The following is a 20,725-nucleotide window of genomic DNA, read 5'->3' as shown; positions in this document are numbered from 1 at the left end:
GTTTTCTCAGCCTCTCACATCTCTCCGTTCCTGCCCACACTGAAATGCTGCAGCTCGGGGGTACCACCATTTTGGAACATTTTCTGTTCGTATTCTAAACTTACAGCCATTACCTTGAAAGAGTGGATTTCCCTGGAGTACAAGAGAAGAGAACTTTATTTCCTTATGCTTTCATATCTGCTCTCTGGGGCTCATTTCTCCTAGCCCTGAATGAAATCCAAGGCCATCCCACGATTTTTCTGATCACACTGAGGTGGGGCTACGTGTTAGTCCTTCAGTCATCTCCTACTCTTTGTGAGCCCATGGATGTAACCCACCAGGCTCCTCTGTTCATGGAATCCTCCAGGCAAGAATATGGGGGTGGGTAGCCATTCCCTTCTCCAGGGTGTCTTCCCAACCCAGGGATCAAACCCAGACCTCCTGCATTGGAGGCAGATTCTTTACCATCTGAGCCACCAAGGAAGTCCCATAGCATCCATTAAAACCAAGCATCAAAATTAATTGAATCTAGAACCAGACATTTAAAGTATTGTATCATAAAGGATTAAAGCAAGATTTTTTAAAGGACACATTTGTTTCCATTCATTAAAGGATAATTTTCAAAAAATATAAAATCATACAAAATGAACATGTGTCAAAGATTTTATCTACTTTATTAATTAAAACAAAAATCCATAAGATGATTAATACAATTCAAAGGAAAATCTGAAGAGCAGACATATTTACAGTCACTCAAGAATGCTAAAATGAATTTGCTAATACTTACAAAACTGGTTGATAGCCTGTAAGGCAGCAAACTGTAGAGTTTCGCTGGTGGCTTAGCAGTGAAGAATCCGCCTGCCAATGTAAGAGACTCAGGTTCAATCTCTGGGTTGGGAAGGCCCTCTGGAGAAGAAAATGGAAACCCACTCAAGTATTCTTGCCTGGGAAATCCCAGGGACAGAGGAGCCTGGTGGGCTACAGTCCATGGGGTCGAAAAAGAGTCAGACATGACTTAGGAGTAAAAAACAACAACGAGGCAGCAAACCAGTTTTCTATGGGGCAGGAATCAGGTGCACCCCTGCTAGATGCAACTCATTTGCATTTCCATGGGTAAAAATAATTTGAATTATCATCATATCCTTACTATTAATCAGTTCAGTTCAGTTCAGTCGCTCAGTAGTGTCCGACTCTTTGCGACCCCATGAATCACAGCACGCCAGGCCTCCCTGTCCCTCACCAACTCCCGGAGTTCACACAGACTCACGTCCATCGAGTCAGTGATGCCATCCAGCCATCTCATCCTCTGTCGTCCCCTTCTCCTCCTGCCCCCAATCCCTCCCAGCATCAGAGTCTTTTCCAATGAGTCAACTCTTCGCATGAGGTGGCCAAAGTATTGGAGTTTCAGTTTCAGCATCAGTCCTTCCAATGAACAGTTCTTCTTTGGAAGAACACCCAGTCCTTCCAAAGAACATCAGTCCTTCCAATGAACACTTAAGCATTAGTCCTTCCAATGAACACCTTCCAATGAACACCAGGACTGATCTCCTTTAGGATGGACTGGTTGAATCTCCCTGCAGTCCAAGGGACTCTCAAAAGTCTTCTCCAACACCACAGTTCAAAAGCATCAATTCTTCGGCACGCAGATTTCATCACAGTCCAACTCTCACATCCGTACTACTGGAAAAACCATAGCCTTGACTAGATGGACCTTTGTTGGCAAAGTAATATCTCTGCTTTTCAATATGCTATCTAGGTTGGTCATAACTTTCCTTCCAAGGACTAAGCATCTTTTAATTTCATAGCTGCAATCACCACCTGCAATAATTTTGGAGCCCCCCAAAATAAAATCTGACACTGCTTCCACTGTTTCTCCATCTATTTCCCATGAAGTGATGGGACCAGATGTCATGATCTTAGTTTCCTGAATGTTGAGCTTTAAGCCAACTGTTTCACTCTCCTCTTTCACTTTCATCAAGAGGCTTTTGAGTTCCTCTTCTTTCTGCCATAAGGGTGGTTTCATCTGCATATCTGAGGTTATTGATATTTCTCCCGGCAATCTTGATTCCAGCTTGTGCCTCCTCCAGCCCAGTGTTTCTCATGATGTCTCTGCATATAAGTTAAATAAGCAGGGTGACAATATACAGCCTTGACGTACTCCTTTTCCTATTTGGAGCCAGTCTGTTGTTCCATGTCCAGTTCTAACTGTTGCTTCCTAGCCTGCATATAGGTTTCTCAAGAGGCAGGTCAGGTGGTCTAGTATTCCCATCTCTTTCAGAATTTTCCACAGTTTATTGTGATCCACACAGTCAAAGGCTTTGGCATAGTCAATAAAGCAGAAATAAATATTTTTCTGGAACTCTCTTGCTTTTTCGATGATCCAGCAGATGTTGGCAATTTGATCTCTGGTTCCTCTCTGCCTTTTCTAAAACCAGCTTGAACATCTGGAAGTTCACAGTTCACATATTGCTGAAGCCTGGCTTGGAGATTTTTGAGCATTATTTTACTAGCGTGTGAGATGAGTGCAATTGTGCAGTAGTTTGAGCATTCTTTGGCATTGCCTTTCTCTGGGAGTGGAATAAAAACTGACCTTTTCCAGTCCTGTGGCCACTGCTGAGTTTTCCACATTTGCTGGCATATTGAGTTCAGCACTTTCACAGCATCATCTTTGAGGATTTGGAATAGCTCAACTGGAATTCTATCACCTCCACTAGCTTTGTTCATAGTGAGGCTTTCTAAGGCCCACTTGACTTCACACTCTAGGATGTCTGGCTCTAGGTGAGTGATCACACCATTGTCATTATCTGAGTCGTGAAGATCTTTTTTGTATAGTTCTTCTGTGTATTCTTGCCACCTCTTCTTAATATCTTCTGCTTCTGTTAGGTCCATATCATTTCTGTCCTTTATCGAGCCCATCTTTACAATTAATAGAGTTGTAAAATAGCCTGCTCCAACCCTGGTGGCTCAGAAGGTAAAGAATCCACCTGTAATGCAGGAGACCTGGGTTCGATTCCTGTGTTGGGAAGATCCCCTGGAGGAGGGCATGGCAACCCACTCCAGTAATCTTGCCTGGAGAATCCCCATGGACAGAGGAGTCTGATGGGCTATAGTCCTTGGGGTCACAAAGAGTCGGACACGACTGAGTAACTAAGCACATTCCAGCAAGACAATCAAAGATGCAAAGCTCTATAGAATCGCATAACCCTAAAGGGTTTCCTAGATTATGCTCAGCATTCCCCTGAAAGGATACCTAGTAATCTTTTATGCATTTCAAAGACTTTCATAATTTTCCTAATTGCAGTACTCTCACAGGAATATTTGTAATATTATTTTTCATGGTATATATGACTGACAATTTTGGTGGTATTAATAAGCAAATTTCAAGTTATTTTAAAGCAGTTTTCATTTCATTTCCATTTCAAACCGTTACATTTTGCATTTTTGTCTGTGCTTTTTAGTGTATATAAAACAATAGAACTTACAAATACCTTATACAAAAATAAACATAAATATATATTAAATATTTAGAATTAAAAAATATTTTACCAATGAAGTACCAGTGAAGATGTACTGTTGCAACTTTGAAGATCACTGTTCTGAGACTAAAAGTTCTCAGTATCTTCAGAGACACAGTCTTTTAGCGAGAGTTCTCAGTCCTTTTTCCCCTTGTCAACTACACTGGCTATATCCCACACTGTTAGCTGACTTATTAGTCAGAATGGTTAGCTTGCTCAAGAACCACAGTCTCTAGCATTGAAAACTGGCTGCTTGAACATATTTCAGTAAGGGAGATCATTATATTGATAGAGTCTTAGTAGATTTATTGGAGGAGAGAAGGCAAAGGAACAAATGTGTGAGGCTACTGGGGTCTGTTTTAATGACGAGTCATTAATGAGTCATTCAATGGTTTTCTTGGGTTGGGCAAAGAGGTGACAGAATAGTTCCGGATCCGTGGCCAGAGCTAGGTGGTGATTTCTAAGCAAGTACTGAAGAGACAGTTGTTTGATGTTATTTATTGCACCAAGAAGAGTGTTTTTGCTCGAATAAGGATAAACTGACACTAGAGTAGGCAAATTAATGGTTTTAGGAAGTCCCTTATAACAGTTTCTTGAGGCTGTGGAACAAACTGCCACAGACTTAAAACAACAGAAGTTTATTCTTTCAGAGTTGTGGAGGCCAGAAAGGTAAAACCTATGAGTTGACGGGGCCACACGCCTTACAGAGGCCCTAAGGGACACTCCTCTCCTCTTTCAGTGTCTGGTGGCTGTTGGCTTTCTTCAGCCTGTGGTTGTACCTCCCTCTGTTCCATCATCATGTCAGCTTCTCCTCCATGCCTGAATGTGTCTCTTCGCTCTCTCTCTCTTTTCTCAAAACATATTTTATTTATTTATGGCTGTACTGAGTCTCCCTTGCTGCATGGGCTTTTCTCTAGTTGCGGTGAGCAGGGGCTACCGTACTTGCGGTGCAATAACAGAGGCTCCTCACTGAAATGGCTTCTCTTGTTGTGGGCCAAAGGTTCTAGAGCACGTGGGCATCAATAGTTGCAGCTCCTGGGCTCAACAGCAGAGCCTCACAGTTGCATAACTCCATAGTTGTGGAAAAAAGGCTCTAGGGTGGGCGGGAATCGGTAGTTACGGCTCCAGGCTCTAGAGCACAGGTTCCATAGTAGTGGTGCACGGGCTTAGGTGCTCCACCGCATGGGGATCTTCCCTGATCAAGGATGGAACCCATGTCTCCTGCACTGGCAGGAAGATTCTTTACCAGTGAGCCACCAGGGAACCTCTGTCTTCTGTCTCTGAAAATCCTTAATTTAATTACATCTTTGACCATCTAACATATTATCCATTCTTTTGGTGTGAAGGTAATATTCCCAGGTTCCAGAGATACAACATGGATGTCTTTTGGGCGATATACTGGGTTTAAGAGTATCCCCTCCAAACATCATGGCCACTTGGAACTGCAGAATATAGCCGTATTTGAAGTAGGGTCTTGGCAGATGTAAGTAGTCATAATGATGTCATACTGGGCTAGGGTGGGCCCTAATCCAGGGACTGGTGTCCTTATAAGAAGAGGAAAAAGACACAGAGCACACATGGAGGGGAGAATAGGACAGCTTATGCTGAGGAGGGCAGAGACTGCAGTGGTGTGTCCACAGGCCAAAGAGCAGCACAGATGCCAGAGCCACCAGAACACAAGACCAGTTCATAGACATCTCTTTAGAGTTGGAGGCAACACACTAAGAGAGAGATGGCTTTTGAGGAGTCATGCCTGTAGCACAAAGTTCATGCCCCCATTTCCCCTTTTCCTTCTGTTGGAGCCAATCAGGCAGAAATTAAAGATCCTCTCTGATCGGGTGACATTTCCAGCCTCTTGGCCCTGCTACAATTCGTGTATTCTTTGTGGCTTTCGGGAAGTCCTATTTGTCAGCTTTGTCCCATCCTTTTCCCCACATTCCCATAAACCTAACACTACAGAGCAGAGGCTTGGGTTGCAGAAGGTGGCAACATACTGGTAATTCTGCTCCTCCACCCAGATCCACCCTCCACCCTTGTCCCTGCTCTGTGTCCCCAGAGCCTGAGCACATGACTGAATGATCAGAATTAATGTTGGTTTTCCTTCTTTCTCCCATCTTTCTGGCTCTCATGGAAGGAGCCTTGGGTAGAAGAGGATTCCCAAACATTGAAAATAGGCCTATATCTTATCCACTGGCTTAGACAATGGCATTGTTTTTGCATATGAATACATTTGTTTGGTTTCCTTTCAGCAGGAATTGTTTTGACATCTTCTCTTGCCCTGCCTCAAGTCAATATTTTCAAACTATACCTAACCCTGATCCGTTTTCCTTCTGGTTGGCAACCTGTCCTTTTTCAACCTGGTGCAAAGTTTTAGAAAAGAATGCCATTCTCATACATTCCAAGGAGCCACATGGAAGTGGGTGTCTATTGCTCTGTTCACTGTGGAGGGTCAAGAATGTGTGTCTGACACACCAGCCTGCTGGACATAAGTTACATCCTAAACCCTCTGTCTCCATAAATAACCCCTGGCAGTTTCATTACAGCCTGGGGTACCCCAGCTAACAGTGGCAGCTAACTTAACACCAATCAATCTTTCTAATGCCTTCATGGTTTGGTTTCATTAAGAGCCGAGGCCATCATTCACCCATGCCTGCTTGGCCACCATGTTGATTTGTGTCTCCTTATTGTGTGAACGACTATGCATCCCCGAAGACCCGAGATTTCCTCAGAAAGACAGTGCTGCTGAGTGCTCCCTATTTATGGCTTAGCATAAGAATATATATTGCCTTTTATTACATGGCCATTAGAGAGTAAAATCTGGGGAGAGATTTCCATTGGAGTGTAGTAAGCATAATTATAAACTTGGAGATGATGTGAAATATGCCCTTGCTAGAATATTCACTGAGTTTTCAAAGAGGGTTTTCTTCTGGTGACACCAATTAATCATGGCCTGTGTGAGCCCATGATACTCCCCCCTCCTCGTTATTCCTGTTTTCCAGGCTTTGTTTAGCCCTTATCTCTGTCCCTGTATCTAGCCAAGAATTGGCCAATTTGAATGAAAAAGAGACCATTGATAGGTCTCTGGTAAAACCTCAGCAAAAGGAGTGTTTCTCTGTCAGTTTTGTGTAGGATTCTGAGGTGAAAATATAGGTCTTGGGGGAGAGAGGAAGTAAAGGGAATGAAAAAAAAAAAAGCCTCTGTAACAGAGGGTCCAGGAACCACTTTATCCGGCTCAGCACGAATACCTGCAGCATGGGCACAGCCTGCCCCCCAACCCCCCAGAGCACCCTCTTTTAGTGAAACTGGGGGTGAGGAAAATTGGTACTTAAGTTAAAGCTTCAACCAAGCAGTTTTTGATTACATAGCTAGAATTTGCTCACCAGATCCTCATGGTTCATACTAACCTTGGCAGGGTCTCAATGGCCATTTTTCACACTTGACTTATTCTTGAATAATTTCTGAAACACATTAAGCCTAGAAAGCTTTCCCTCTAACCTCACTCACGCATATTTTTCTTTGCCTCTCTACATTATCCCTAAGCCTCTTCGGGATTTTTGTCATAAAGGCCACAGGAGAGCCCATTCATCTTTTCTGCCTACATTTGTGTGTCCACTGTGGACATCAATGGGTGGGCTGAAATGGGCTTACTAAGGCATGCAACTGAGGGGTGGATAGAACCTAATCTTCCCAGTCTTGTCCTTTCCACCCACCTGCTCCCTTAGCTTGTGTCAGCAATTAACTCCCCCTTCCCCACACCTCCATCCCTTCCATATCCCTAGTGGCTTCACACAGCCAGCTCTCCTCTGTAATCCCTTGCTTCTCCGTCCATCAAACAAGCACAAACCTTGATTAGTCTCTACACTCTCTATGACAGAAACAAAACAAAACTAAACACAAACAATTATAGCAACAAACCCTTCCGGTCCCTTTGCTTTCTGAATCAATGATTTGTGACTGAGTGTGTGTGTGTGTGTTGCGGGGGGTGAGTATCTTAGGATGATGCTGAAAAAGTAAAATCAGAATCTGTAGTAAGGGAGTGTACCTTGAGGCCACATTCAGCATTGTGATTTTACATTTAGAAGATACAGCCTCCCTAGCAAAAACCTGGTTTTATTATCTATATTACACAATGTAAACAAAATTCGAAAAGACCTGGAGAAGACTCCAGGAAAATGTCTTCTTTTTTTCATTTTATGAAACAAATTATACAATGTAAATATGACTTGGAAAAACTGGACAAGAAAGAAAAGTAGTTATCTGCCATTACCTGAGAGAAGGTTCACACTGCCTTGATGAAGGGATAAACACTTTGAGAGAGTGTATAAGGATTGTGTTTATCCATTTGTTTCACTCGTTGGGTCTGTTTGGTTAATGAGTTACCCCTCACCATATCCCCTCACCAGGATTGTTTGTAGTGAAATCCTGGTAACTTCTACTAACAAAGCAGTTTGATAGTAAGGGCTGAAAAACCAGAAATGGTGGCAACTTGAGCACTGAGCAAGTTTTCTGATTCATTTCTTCAGGGGTTAAGAAGTTTTCTATCCCATGCTCAAAAATGACCAAAACATCAATGCGTGTCTTCCTTTCCTTGGTTTAAGATATTTGCCCCTGCTTGAAATGGAAGTATCAGTAGGAGATATTGTTCTTTTAGCCAAATTTTAGTCACTATCAGCTCAGAGTGACTGGGTTCCGTCCTAAGAACAAAAGGATGTGAGCAAAGCATGGAGAGGGTGTTAGTACAGTGAGCAGTTAAAAGAGGGAAGGGAGGTGTCCAGATTGATTTTGTGTGTGTGTGTGCCAGTACTTCTCTGCTCCTTATATCCTTATTCTTTGCCATGTAACAAAGTTGTTCTTCCCTTGAAAGGATAGGGTTGTGGGTCTGCAAGGAGATCAAACCAGTCAATCCTAAAGGAAATCAACCCTGAATGTTCTTTGGAAGGACTGATGTTGAGGCTCAAACTTCAATACTTTGGCCACCTGATGCAAAGATACGACTCACTGGAAAAGACTCTGATGTTGGAAGAGATTGAAGGCAGGAGAAGAGGGCAGCAGAGGATAAGATGATCAGATAGCATCACCAACTCAATGGACATGAATCTGAGCAAACTCCGGGACATAGTGAAGGACAAGGACTTTGGTGTGCTGTAATCCATGGGGTTGCAGAGTCGGACATAACTGAGTGACTGAACAACGATGACAGAGGAAAAGTTTCATGACACTGGATTGGGCTACAATTACTTAGATATGACACTAAAAGCTCAGGCAACAAAGGAAAAAACAGATAAATTAACTTCATCAAGATTAAAAACTTTTGTTGTATCAAAGAACAATATGATAAGATCAGGCACATTCAGGGTGATAGGACCTTAGAGACAAAACATAGTTTGGACAGAGTGAAAGGCAACCCATAGAGTGGGAGAAACTATTTTCAAATTAGATACCTGATAAGAGATTAATTGGGAAAGGAAATGTCAACCCACTCCTGTATCTTGTCTACAAATTCCATGGACAGAGCAGCCTGGCGGGCTACAGTCTATGGGGTTCACAAGAGTTGGACATGACTTGGCAACCAAACAACAACAGATGAGATTATTATACAGAATATTTAAACAGCCCCGCAACCCAAAACAACAACAAAGCAAACACCCCTATTAAAAAATGAACACAGGACTTTAACTGACATTTTTTCCAAAGAAGATGTACAAATAGCCAGAAAGATGCTCAGAATCACTAATCATTAAGGAAATGCAAGTTAAATCCACAATGAGCTACCACTTAATACCCATTGGGATCATTATTATTAAAAAAAAATAAAATAACAAGTGTTAGTGAGGATATGGAGAAATTGGAACTTTTATGATGTGCTGGTAGGAAGGTACTGTTATAGCCACTTTGAGGAACTGAAAAATGGCAGTTCCTCGAAAAAATTAAATTGAACTACCATATGATTCAGCAGTTCTTTTAACTATGTACACCAAAATTGAAAACACGGATTCAGATACTTATACACTCATATCTGTAGCATTCAGTTCACAATTGACAGAAGGCAGAAGTAACCAGTGTTAGTTGACGGATACATGAATAAACAAAATGTGGTATACACAAAGAATGGAATATTATTCAACTTTATAAATGAAAGAAAATCTGATACATGCCAAACATGGATGAACCTTGAAAACCTGCTGAGATAAGCCAGTCACAGTACTGTGCACTTAAAAAGGTAAAAGTTTATGTTATATATAAGAAGAAAAGTGGAATTGCTCAGTCATGTCCGACTCTTTGTGACCCCGTGGACTGCAGCCTGCCAGACTCCTCTGACCATGAAATACTCTAGGCAAGAATACTGGAGTGGGAAGCCATTTCCTTCTCCAGGGGATCTTCCCAACCCAGGGATCAAACCTGGGTCTCATACATGGCAGGCAGATTCTTTACCATCTGAGCCACAAGAAAAATATACATAACATATATATATATATACACACACACATATGTTATATACATATATGTATATAGTGTGTATATTATATATGTATATATTATGTATATTTGCCACAACAAGAGGTGGGACTAGCCATAGAAGAGGAGGAAGTGATATTCATTGGAAGGACTGATGCTGAAACTGAAGCTCCAATACTTTGACCACCTGATGTGAAGAGCTGACTAATTGGAAAAGACCCTGATGCTGGGAAAGATTGAAGGTAGGAGGAGAAGGGGACAACAGAAGATGAGGTGGTTGGATGGCATCACTGACTCAATGGGCATGAGTTTGAGTATGCTCTGGGAGATAGTGGCAGGCAGGGAGGCCTGGCGTGCTGCTGTTCATGGGTCGCAAAGAGTTGGACACAACTGAGCAACTGAACAACAATAAGCCATAGAGAGGAGGAAGTGATAGTGTGCAGGACTGACCCTAGACTTTGTGAGGCCTCCTGTGCTTCTGCTTGCTGTTTTGAGCCATAGCCAAAACACAGCCATTGGGATGCCCTTTCAGGCTAAACCCTAGAATGACTAAGCATGCATGGAGCGAATTGAATCCATGCCTCAGCTAGGAATCAGGATATCTGTATCCACAGTTTAAGGTGGAACCATCTAGATGAATGCTGCCTAGGTTGGCCAACTCTTGATGACCTGCAATTGGTTAAATGAGTTTAATAATTATTATTGAAGCCTCTAATTTTGGAATAGTTGTTACACAGCCATGTTGCGAAGCAAGAATTAAGGTGGAGAAGAGAAAGTCTAGTAGAGTACTCCATGAAAGAGCAATACTTTTAGCCTCATAATTGTCCCAGTGCCAGCCATTTCTCCTCTAGTGAAGGTATGTTTAATCAGGGTTATCTCTGAGGATCACCAAAATTTCCCTTGCTGCTTCATCCATAGACTAAAAATAGACTCAAGTGCGTTAGTTCTGTTCGATGCCTATGTATCAACCACTAGCTTTGTCAAAACACTATTTATGTTGTCTTATGTGGCTCTTCATTGCTCTTAGGATAAATTCCTAGTTTCCTGATACAGCTTTTACATCTTACTTGCCTGGTAACTTCCTCTCCAGTGTCACCTCTTACTCAGTCCCTCTCATTTTTATCCCTCCTGTCATCTCTTAGTCTCTCTGTTTCTCTCTCCTTCCCTGATTTTTTTCTCTCATTCTTTCTTTGGGCTTTCAGATTTGGTACCCCTCTAACTGGAACATCCATCCACTCTGATATTTTTTCAAACTAGTTCCTGATCATCCTTCCATTAGGTCTTAATTTCAGTGTTACTTTCTTCAAAGGGTCTCCCATGAACCCTCAGAGCAGAGAAGATGGCACACACTCTGCACTGCCGTTGACCCCTGTAGCATCCTAACTTTACAAAACACATGCTTGTGCTCAATGTGTCTGTCTTGATCACCCCATCTTCTCAATTTAGCTGGTACCAAAACATAGGGGAAATGCAATATACTTTAGTTTAAAACACTATAATCAGATGAATTAATGAACCAAAGTTATGGCTCTGAGATCGCTGTGTTCTCTTGTCAAGATTCACTAATGGATTCTATTGGTCAAAATTCTTCACTCCAGCTTATAGAAATTTAAATTGAATAAAAACTTAAAGATCATATAATTCAATCCCAAATAAGCAAGCTGAAATTTCTTCGAAGATAATTTCCTGGGAGGTATTTCTGTGGTATTTCTAAACTGGCTGCTTCAAAGAGAATTATAAAATAATAAGTATTTTGCCCCTAACCTCTGGATTTACTAAATAGAGCATTTATTCTTGAACCTGCCTTTTAACTGAGTAATACAAGTCAGGGGCCCATCCATAGAAAAGGAAATTTATGGGCTTATGAATCTTCATTTGCAGTTCTTGAGAGTATAATGATGACTTCTGATTTAGACATTCCCCAGAGATGCGGCTGAGCTGGTGCTAAAAAACCTCAGCTATTTACTAGGATATCAATCCCTCTCATCAGGACATTAATTCCTAGGAATGTTTTAGTCTCTCAATTCGTAATTTCCATCACTCATTCCATGACTAGCAATTAATATTCATTAAGGGTCCATGCTGCTGCTGCTGCTGCTCCTGCTAAGTCGCTTCAGTCGTGTCCGACTCTGTACGACCCAATGGACGGCAGCCCATCAGGCTCCCCCGTCCTTGGGATTCTCCAGGCAAGAACAATGGAGTGGGTTGCCATTATCTTCTCCAATGCGTGAAAGTGAAAAGTGAAAGTGAAGTCACTCAGTCGTGTCCTACTCTTCGAGACCCCATGGACTGCAGCCGACCAGGCTCCTCTGTCCATGGGATTTTCCAGGCAAGGGCCCATAAGACACCTAATTCTCCCGTGTACTGGGCATGTATCTACCGGGGGTAAGAGAATTTGATCAAAGCACCAAATCTTCCTAGGTCATCTTATTAAATAGTCTTTTTTTTTTTTTTCAATTTAAGCAAGTTGTTTTACACTGCGACTTGATACACACACACACATTTCCACTTCAAGGGTCTAATTGATTCATCATTGTGTTACATTATTATTCACTAAGTAATATATTATTTAATTATAATACATACAAATGAGATTATTAAATATTACTCACTAAATAATATAATAACTTATGAGAAAGTAATTTATAAATTCTGAAGAATAACATACATATTTCATAAAAGTTCTTCTAAGAGCATAAACTTGTTCATCAAATTCAGAAATATGAGGAAAAGTGGGCCTTCACTTTTCTGATCTGACTGCGTCACTCTCTGCTTGAGAATTCTTCAAGGGTAACCTTGGCATTGTAGGTGATACCCAAATCATCTTTCCGGGCCTGCTCCTGCCCCACCCCTCACCTTGTACCTTTGAGTTCCTGCTCATCCTCTCTCCTCAACCTAGGCAGCTTTTCCACCTAATGAACCCTTGTACTTTCCTCAAGGCCTAACCTGAAGTCACACTGTTCACAGGCCTTCCCTACCCTGTACTCCAGGTAGAAGGTATTCCTCTCTGTACACGTTCATAGCATAACACATGCAGTCTTGGGACAGCCCCTCTCCATAGTGACAGACGTGTCTCATTCATCTTGCCATTTCCCAGCCCCTCAAAGAACGGCTACTCACAATGCTTGTCGCCTCCCATCTTGCAGCATTATAACCAACAAGGGCGTCCTTTTCCTTCCAGAAATGGTCCCTTAAGCCTATCGTTGGTTTCAGAACAATGGGCTGGAGGGATGCTGGCCAGGGCTTGATCTAGGTTGGCCATTTCATATTGCAGTGGCTCCAGGAATTGGGGGCTTTAGGAAATAGACAATTCCAAGAGACAGGGGAAGACCCTGTATCCCACCTGGATATAGATTCCCATGCAGTGCACATTCACCATCATCCCCCAGAGAGATTTGGAAAGATCTGCTGTCATCCTGGGGCTTCCCTGGTGGCTCAGCGGTAAAGACTCCTCCTGTCAATACAGGAGCTGCAGGACATGCAGGTTCGATCCCTGGGTCGGGAAAACCCTCTGGAGAAGGAAATGGCAACCCACTCCAGTATTCTTACCTGGGAGATCCCATGGGCAAAGGAGCCTGGCAGGCTATTGTCCATGGGGTTGCAAAGAGTCGGACACTGCTGAGCATGCATGCAGGCATGCCACGATCTTCCTAGTGTGGATAGCTCTGTTTCCGCAGGTACCAGACCCTCCCCTCCTGGAACACAACCACTCTTGCAATGACAGTGCTCTGAGCCCTGCTCAGAAACGAGGAGGAAAGGAAAATCTCGTTTGTGGAGCACATGCTGTGTGTTTATGAACATCAGCTCGTTATTCATAACATTCGACAGATGAGGTGACCAAAGTGCCGAGGCAAAGGCACTTGATTAGGATCACATACCCAGGGAACTGTGGGAACTCCAGTCACTATAACTCAGTCTCATCTTTTTCCACCTCCTTACCTTTGGAGAGATCTCTTATAAAATTCCACTCCAGTCACTTGATTAAATCTCCCTGGAAACCTACCCTAGACTTTTATGCCCCTAAGCAAAATGACAAATGACTAAAGGGGAATAGAAATCATCTTTTAATCATCTTTAAGGCCATAGATGCACATAAATGACTTTCTGGGGGGAGTAACAGTGCTTTCAGAGGGCAATCTAAATTCTGGCTGAATACCATCAATAACAATAACAATAGAATAGAGAAAGCAGGGACCATGTGGAAAAGGCTGGTAAGGGCTTTAACACAGTCAAAAGTTTATATTCAGTGAGGGAAATTAATATTTCACATTCACTTTCTTTATTAGCTTAGACATCTGAAGGTCATGGGGAGAGTTTTTCAGGTTACCAGCCTGGCAGTCTTTATCTGGAGATGAGACACTGGGGACTCCCAAGGTGAGATAGAAGATAACCTCCAGGTAGCCAGATGAGATGACTAGCAAGGGATGGTACATAATAATTAGCAAGCTCATTACCACCTGCCATTTCAGAACTGCCTGTCAACCCAGATTCATCTGATGTTCAGTTGCTTTTTGTGAAATGAAGGAGAAGGGTTTTGATATTTTTCTGAAGGTCCACCTAACATTGGGAGATCAGTGTGTGTGTGTGTGTGTGTGTGTGTGTGTGCGCGTGCGCATGCACGTGTGTGTGAATTCCTGATCAATTGAGAGCTGCTCCGGTGGGGGCTGTCTTATTTTTAATTATACTTTGAGTGAAGATTAATCAGTTAAACAGGATTTCCCGGGGCTCTTCTGGAATGTGGAACATTGAAGAAGACAGTGAAGCGGGTCAGGAAGCTCAGCATGAGCCTTTTAAATATTTTATAAGGAAATAGGAAATAGTCTTTAATAGCAACACCTCTACAAGTATTGAATGGGTGAGATACACATGTTTTCATATGACTTTGCTCATGGTTGGATTGTCAGCTGCATAGTCAGAGTTGGATGAGATACAGCCTTTCATGGAGTATTTGTTGAGAGCCAGGGAAACTTGGGAAGATGACTAGAAGATGAACATTAAAGATGAGCAGGGGTGCAGGGGAAGAGTGGCAGCTCATAGGTCTGCTTGTCTGTTTATCCAGAGACAGAAGGTTAAAAGTTGGTTGGCTTTTGGACCCTCTGTGTTGGGAAGTTTGGAAGACTGAATGCACTGGCTTCAGCCCCTGAGGTAGTAGAGGCTGGCATTTATTCTATTAATAGCTATGCTTTGGTCTTTGCATAGATGAAAAATCACAATGCCCTGCATGTCACATGTTTCCATCTTGTTTCCTTCCACCCAGATAAGTACTCTGGGTTACAAGTTCAATAGTAGGGGGTTCATTTATTCTCTTGATCATTCATTTACTTACATGTTCATTCTATTTTTCAGCATATATTTTACTCAATAAACTATTTTGGACAACTTATTCTGTGCCAGGCATAGCATTAGCTCCTGAGGACACAGAAATGAAAATACACAGTCTTGTCCCACAGGGAACACAGAGGCTCTGCAGATAGTATATGAATTTCAATCTATCTGGGGAAAATCTCCGTAAACAACTGTTCTTCTGGTGTCTTCTGTAATAAAGGCATATCAAATATGCTTCAAATGCATACTTTCTATGATCACAGGCCTTCACTGATGCTGTTTCCTGCCTGAAACATCTTAATCATCCTACTTGTATGCCAGGATCCTCATCTGCCCCCGTTCCCTCCACAAAGCCTTCTGACCACTTGGGTAAGACTGTTTCCATCTGCATTCACTGAAACTATCTCTGATCTGTTTTGGATGTGAACTGCCTTGCGTGTGACTTAATTGCTTTAGAGGATTGTATTCTGGACAGCAGAAATGTTATATTTCTATGCCTTATAGAGCAAAGAGCTTGTAACACATTCTGATGCTTTTAAATGGTTAAAATTCTTTGACCCGCCTCATTTCAAGAGGTGATGCCTAATACCCTTACCCTTGCATATGGGCTGTACTTTGCCACTTGCTTCTATTAAACAGAATAAAGCTGAAGTGATGGTGTGCAGTATCAGAGACCAGGTACCAGAAGACACTGTGGCTTATTGCTTGCTGTCTTTCGAGTCTCTCCCTCAAGGAGAAAGCAGTGACTACGTCATGAGGAAACTCAAGCAGGCTACAGAGAAGCCAAAACAGAAACTGTGGGCTCCTACCAACCATCAGACTAATTTTCCACTGATGCGAGGGGGCCACATTGGAAGCAATTCTTCCAGTTCCATTCGAGCTTTCAGATGATGGTGCCTGAACTGATAATTTTTGACTACAGTCTCATAAACAATTCTAAGGCAGACCACTCAGTTAAGTCATTCCTGGATTTCTGACACTCAGAAAGTGTTGAGATAGTAAGTGTTTGTTATTTTAAACTATTCTCTGCAACTCTGCATTCAGTTGGGTATATCTTTCCCTTTCTCTTTTGCCTTACATTTCTCTGCTTTTCTCAGCTATTTGTAAGACCTTCTCAGACAACCACTTTACCTTCTTGCATTTCTTTTTCTTTGGGATGGCTTTAGTCAACAATTTTAAGCTATACAATCCTGACGTAATTTGGTATACAGCAATAGATTACCAATATCCAATACTCATGTATTGTTGTTGTTGTTCAGTCAATAAGTTGTGTCCAACTCTTTGTGACCCCTGGACTGTCGCTAGCCCTCGCTGTCCCTCATCATGCCCCAGAGTTCACCCAAGTTCATGTCCATTGAATCGGTGATGCCATTCAACCATCTCATCCTCTGCTGCCCTCTTCTCCTTTTGCCTTCAATCTTTCCCAGCATCAGGGTCTTTTCCAATGAGTTGGCTCTTCACATCAAGTGGGAAAAAATTAGAGCACCAGCTTCAGCATCAGTCTTTCCAATGAATATTCAGGGTTGATTTCCTTTAGGATCAGCTGGTTTGATCTCTTTGCAGTCTGAGGGACTTTCAAGAGTCTTCTCCAGCACCACAATTCAAAGGCATCAAGTCTTCGATGCTCAGCCTTCTTTATGGTCCAAGTCTCACATCCATACATGACTACTGGAAAAAACTATAGCTTTGATTGATTATAAGGACCTTTGTCAGCAAAGTAATGTATACTTGCTCATTAGAATACCAATGACATCCATGTTGCTGAATCCTATGGATACTTTTGAGTGTTCATTTTACTTGTATCAACGTGGCACTCAACACAGAAGTTGAATATGTCTTCCTTCTCTTTGAAGAAATTGTATGAAATATTCCTGGTATATAAGTCAAGGCTTTCATTAATCCCATTCTCCTTCTTACCTCCCCAGAGGTAATCATATCTTTCTACAGCTTTCTTTCTGTGAGTGCAGCATTGTTAAGTTTATTCAAATTTATTAATGTCTATGTTGACATATGTAGTACTAGAACATTCACTCTAACTGGTGTCCACTGTTCATTCTATGACTATGCCATAATTATTTATTTGTTCTCCTATGAAGGCATTTAGATGATTTTCAGTTTTTCACTCTTATTAATACCACTGTGTTATCATTCTTGTAGATGAATCCTTAATTCCACATGTAAGATTTCCCCAGGGAACACATTCATCTTTAACTTTCTAGTTATTATCAAAATAGTTCCCAATATGGCTGCGCTAATTCATGCTTCCATCTGATGTACATGTTAAGTCCTATTTTTCCTCATCCTTACAAGACTTTTATATTACAAGGCTTCTTTTTCCCCCCTCTTCCTTCCTTACTTCCTTTGAATCTAAGTTATAGTTCTTATTTAATCATTCATTTTGTGTTTCTTAGCTAGTTACATTTCTTTATCTATGACATTTATTTATATATATTGCCCATTTTTTGCCTTTGGTCACATACATTTTTTGGATTGATTGATGAGAGTTATTTACATATTTTATATACTAATGTTTTCTTAAATAAATGCACATCTTGTCTGAGACTTGCTTTATTAAAACTGTGATATATTCTATATGTGGAAATTAAGGATTTTATGATATACTGCTAAGTCACTTCAGTCGTGTCTGACTCTGTGCAACCCCATAGACGGCAGCCCACCAGGCTCCCCTGTCCCTGGGATTCTCCAGGCAAGAACACTGGAGTGGGTTGCCATTTCATTCTCCAATGCATGAAAGTGAAAGTGAAGTCGCTCAGTCGTGTCCGACTCTTCGCGACCCCATGGACTGCAGCCTAGCAGGCTCCTCCATCCATGGGATTTTCCAGACAAGAGTACTGGAGTAGGCAACTGTAAAATCTTTTGTAGTTTATGCATTTTGTGTCCTGTTCATTCCATGGCATGAAAAGAAATGATGGTGTGCAGTATCAGAGGCTAGGTCATACTTATAAATTTTTGCATACATACATTTACAATTGTTACACATTTTTGTATATGTAAATTTTATTTCTTCATATTTAGGTCTTAACATATAATGTTGACATAACTGACAGATAACATTGTGGAAGTTTAGGTATCAGATCGAATCAGATCAGTCGCTCAGTCATGTCTGACTCTTTGCGACCCCATGAATCGCAGCACGCCAGGCCTCCCTGTCCATCATCAACTCCCGGAGTTCACTCAGACTCACGTCCATCGAGTCAGTGATGCCATCCAGCCATCTCATCCTCTGTTGTCCCCTTCTTCTCCTGCCCCCAATCCCTCCCAGCATCAGAGTCTTTTCCAATGAGTCAACTCTTTGCATGAGGTGGCCAAAGTACTGGAGTTTCAGCTTTAGCATCATTCCTTCCAAAGAAATCCCAGGGCTGATCTCCTTCAGAATAGACTGGTTGGATCTCCTTGCAGTCCAAGGGACTCTCAAGAGTCTTCTCCAACACCACAGTTCAAAAGCATCAATTCTTTGGCGCTCAGCCTTCTTCACAGTTCAACTCTCACATCCATACATGACCACAGGAAAAACCATAGCCTTGACTAGACGGACCTTTGTTGGCAAAGTAATGTCTCTGCTTTTGAATATGCTATCTAGGTTTGTCATAACTTTCCTTCCAAGGAATAAGTGTCTTTTAATTTCATGGCTGCAGTCACCATCTGTAGTGATTTTGGAGCCCAGAAAAATAAAGTCTGACACTGTTTCCACTGTTTCCCCATCTATTTCCCATGAAGTGGTGGGACCAGATGCCATGATCTTCGTTTTCTGAATGTTGAGCTTTAACCCAACTTTTTCACTCTCCTCTTTCACTTTCATCAAGACGCTTTTGAGTTCCTCTTCACTTTCTGCCATAAGGGTGGTGTCATCTGCATATCTGAGTTTATTGATATTTCTCCCGGCAATCTTGATTCCAGTTTGTGTTTCTTCCAGTCCAGTACTTCTCATGATGTACTCTACATATAAGTTAAATAAGTAGGGTGACAATATACAGCCTTGACGAACTCCTTTTCCTATTTGGAACCAGTCTGTTGTTCCATGTCCAGTTCTAACTGTTGCTTCCTGACCTGCATACAGATTTCTCAAGAGGCAGATCAGGTGGTCTGGTATTCCCATCTCTTTAAGAATTTTCCACAGTTTATTGTGATCCACACAGTCAAAGGCTTTGGCATAGTCAATAAAGCAGAAATAGATGCTTTTCTGGAACTCTCTTGCTTGCTCCATGATCCAGCGGATGTTGGCAATTTGATCTCTGGTTCCTCTGCCTTTTCTAAAACCAGCTTGAACATCAGGAAGTTCATGGTTCACATATTGCTGAAGCCTGGCTTGGAGAATTTTGAGCATTACTTTACTAGCGTGTGAGATGAGTGCAATTGTGCGGTAGTTTGAGCATTCTTTGGCATTGCCTTTCTTTGGGATTGGAATGAAAACTGACCTTATCCAGTCCTGTGGCCACTGCTGAGTTTTCCAAACTTGCTGGCATATTGAGTGCAGCACTTTCACAGCCTCGTCTTTCAGGATTTGGAATAGCTCAACTGGAATTCCATCACCTCCACTAGCTTTGTTCGTAGTGAGGCTTTCTAAGGCCCACTTGACTTCACATTCCAGGATGTCTGGCTCTAGGTCAGTGATCACACCATCATGATTATCTGGGTCGTGAAGATCTTTTTTGTACAGTTCTTCTGTGTATTCTTGCCATCTCTTCTTAATATCTTCTGCTTCTGTTAGGTCCATACCATTTCTGTCCTTTATCTAGCTCATCTTTGCATGAAATGTTCCTTTGGTATCTCTGATTTTCTTGAAGAGATCCCTAGTCTTTCCCATTCTGTTGTTTTCCTCTATTTCTTTGCATTGATCGCTGAAGAAGGCTTTCTTATCTCTTTTTGCTGTTCTTTGGAACTCTGCATTCAGATGTTTATATCTTTCCTTTTCTCCTTTGCTTTTCACTTCTCTTCTTTTCACAGCTATTTGTAAGGCCTCCCCAGACAGCCATTTCGCTTTTTTGCTTTTCTTTTCTATGGGAATGGTCTTGATCTCTGTCTCCTGTACAATGTCACAAACCTCATTCCATAGTTCATCAGGCACTCTATCTATCAGATCTAGGCCCTTAAATCTATTTCTCACTTCCACTGTATAATCATAAGGGATTTGATTTATGTCATACCTGAATGGTCTAGTGGTTTCCCCTACTTTCTTCAATTTAAGTCTGAATTTGGCAACAAGGAGTTCATGTTTTTGCTGACTGTATAGAGCTTCTCCATCTTTGGCTGCAAAGAATATAATCAATCTGATTGGTGATGTCCATGTGTAGAGTCTTCTCTTGTGTTGTTGGAAGAGGGTGTTTGTTATGACCAGTGCATTTTCTTGGCAAAACTCTATTAGTCTTTGCCCTGCTTCATTCCATATTCCAAAGCCAAATTTGCCTGTTACTCCAGGTGTTTCTTGACTT

General features: G+C 41.8%; 1 protein-coding gene across 35 annotated transcripts in view; it reads left to right on the top strand.

Annotated features, from left to right (window-relative positions):
• Positions 1 to 20,725, top strand: part of LOC147359629 (uncharacterized) — a 675,420-nt gene that overhangs the window by 123,438 nt on the left and 531,257 nt on the right. For 19 of the 35 annotated variants that reach the window (XM_086337315.1, XM_086337305.1, XM_086337314.1 and 16 more), the window contains exon 3: positions 15,539 to 15,644. The exons of the other annotated variants lie outside the window; for them this stretch is intronic. In XM_086337315.1, coding sequence (XP_086193441.1) covers positions 15,539 to 15,644 — 106 coding nt within the window. The remainder of the gene's footprint in view (positions 1 to 15,538; positions 15,645 to 20,725) is intronic. 35 annotated transcript variants of the gene reach the window in all.

The sequence above is a fragment of the Bos grunniens genome, chromosome 14 (assembly GCF_055505025.1).
Source record: "Bos grunniens cultivar Pamir isolate PY7600 chromosome 14, Bosgru_T2T1.0, whole genome shotgun sequence".
Taxonomy (NCBI): Eukaryota; Metazoa; Chordata; class Mammalia; order Artiodactyla; family Bovidae; genus Bos; species Bos grunniens.
The sequence above is the reverse complement of the archived record's forward strand: the minus strand, read 5'-3'. Positions and strand labels throughout refer to the sequence as shown.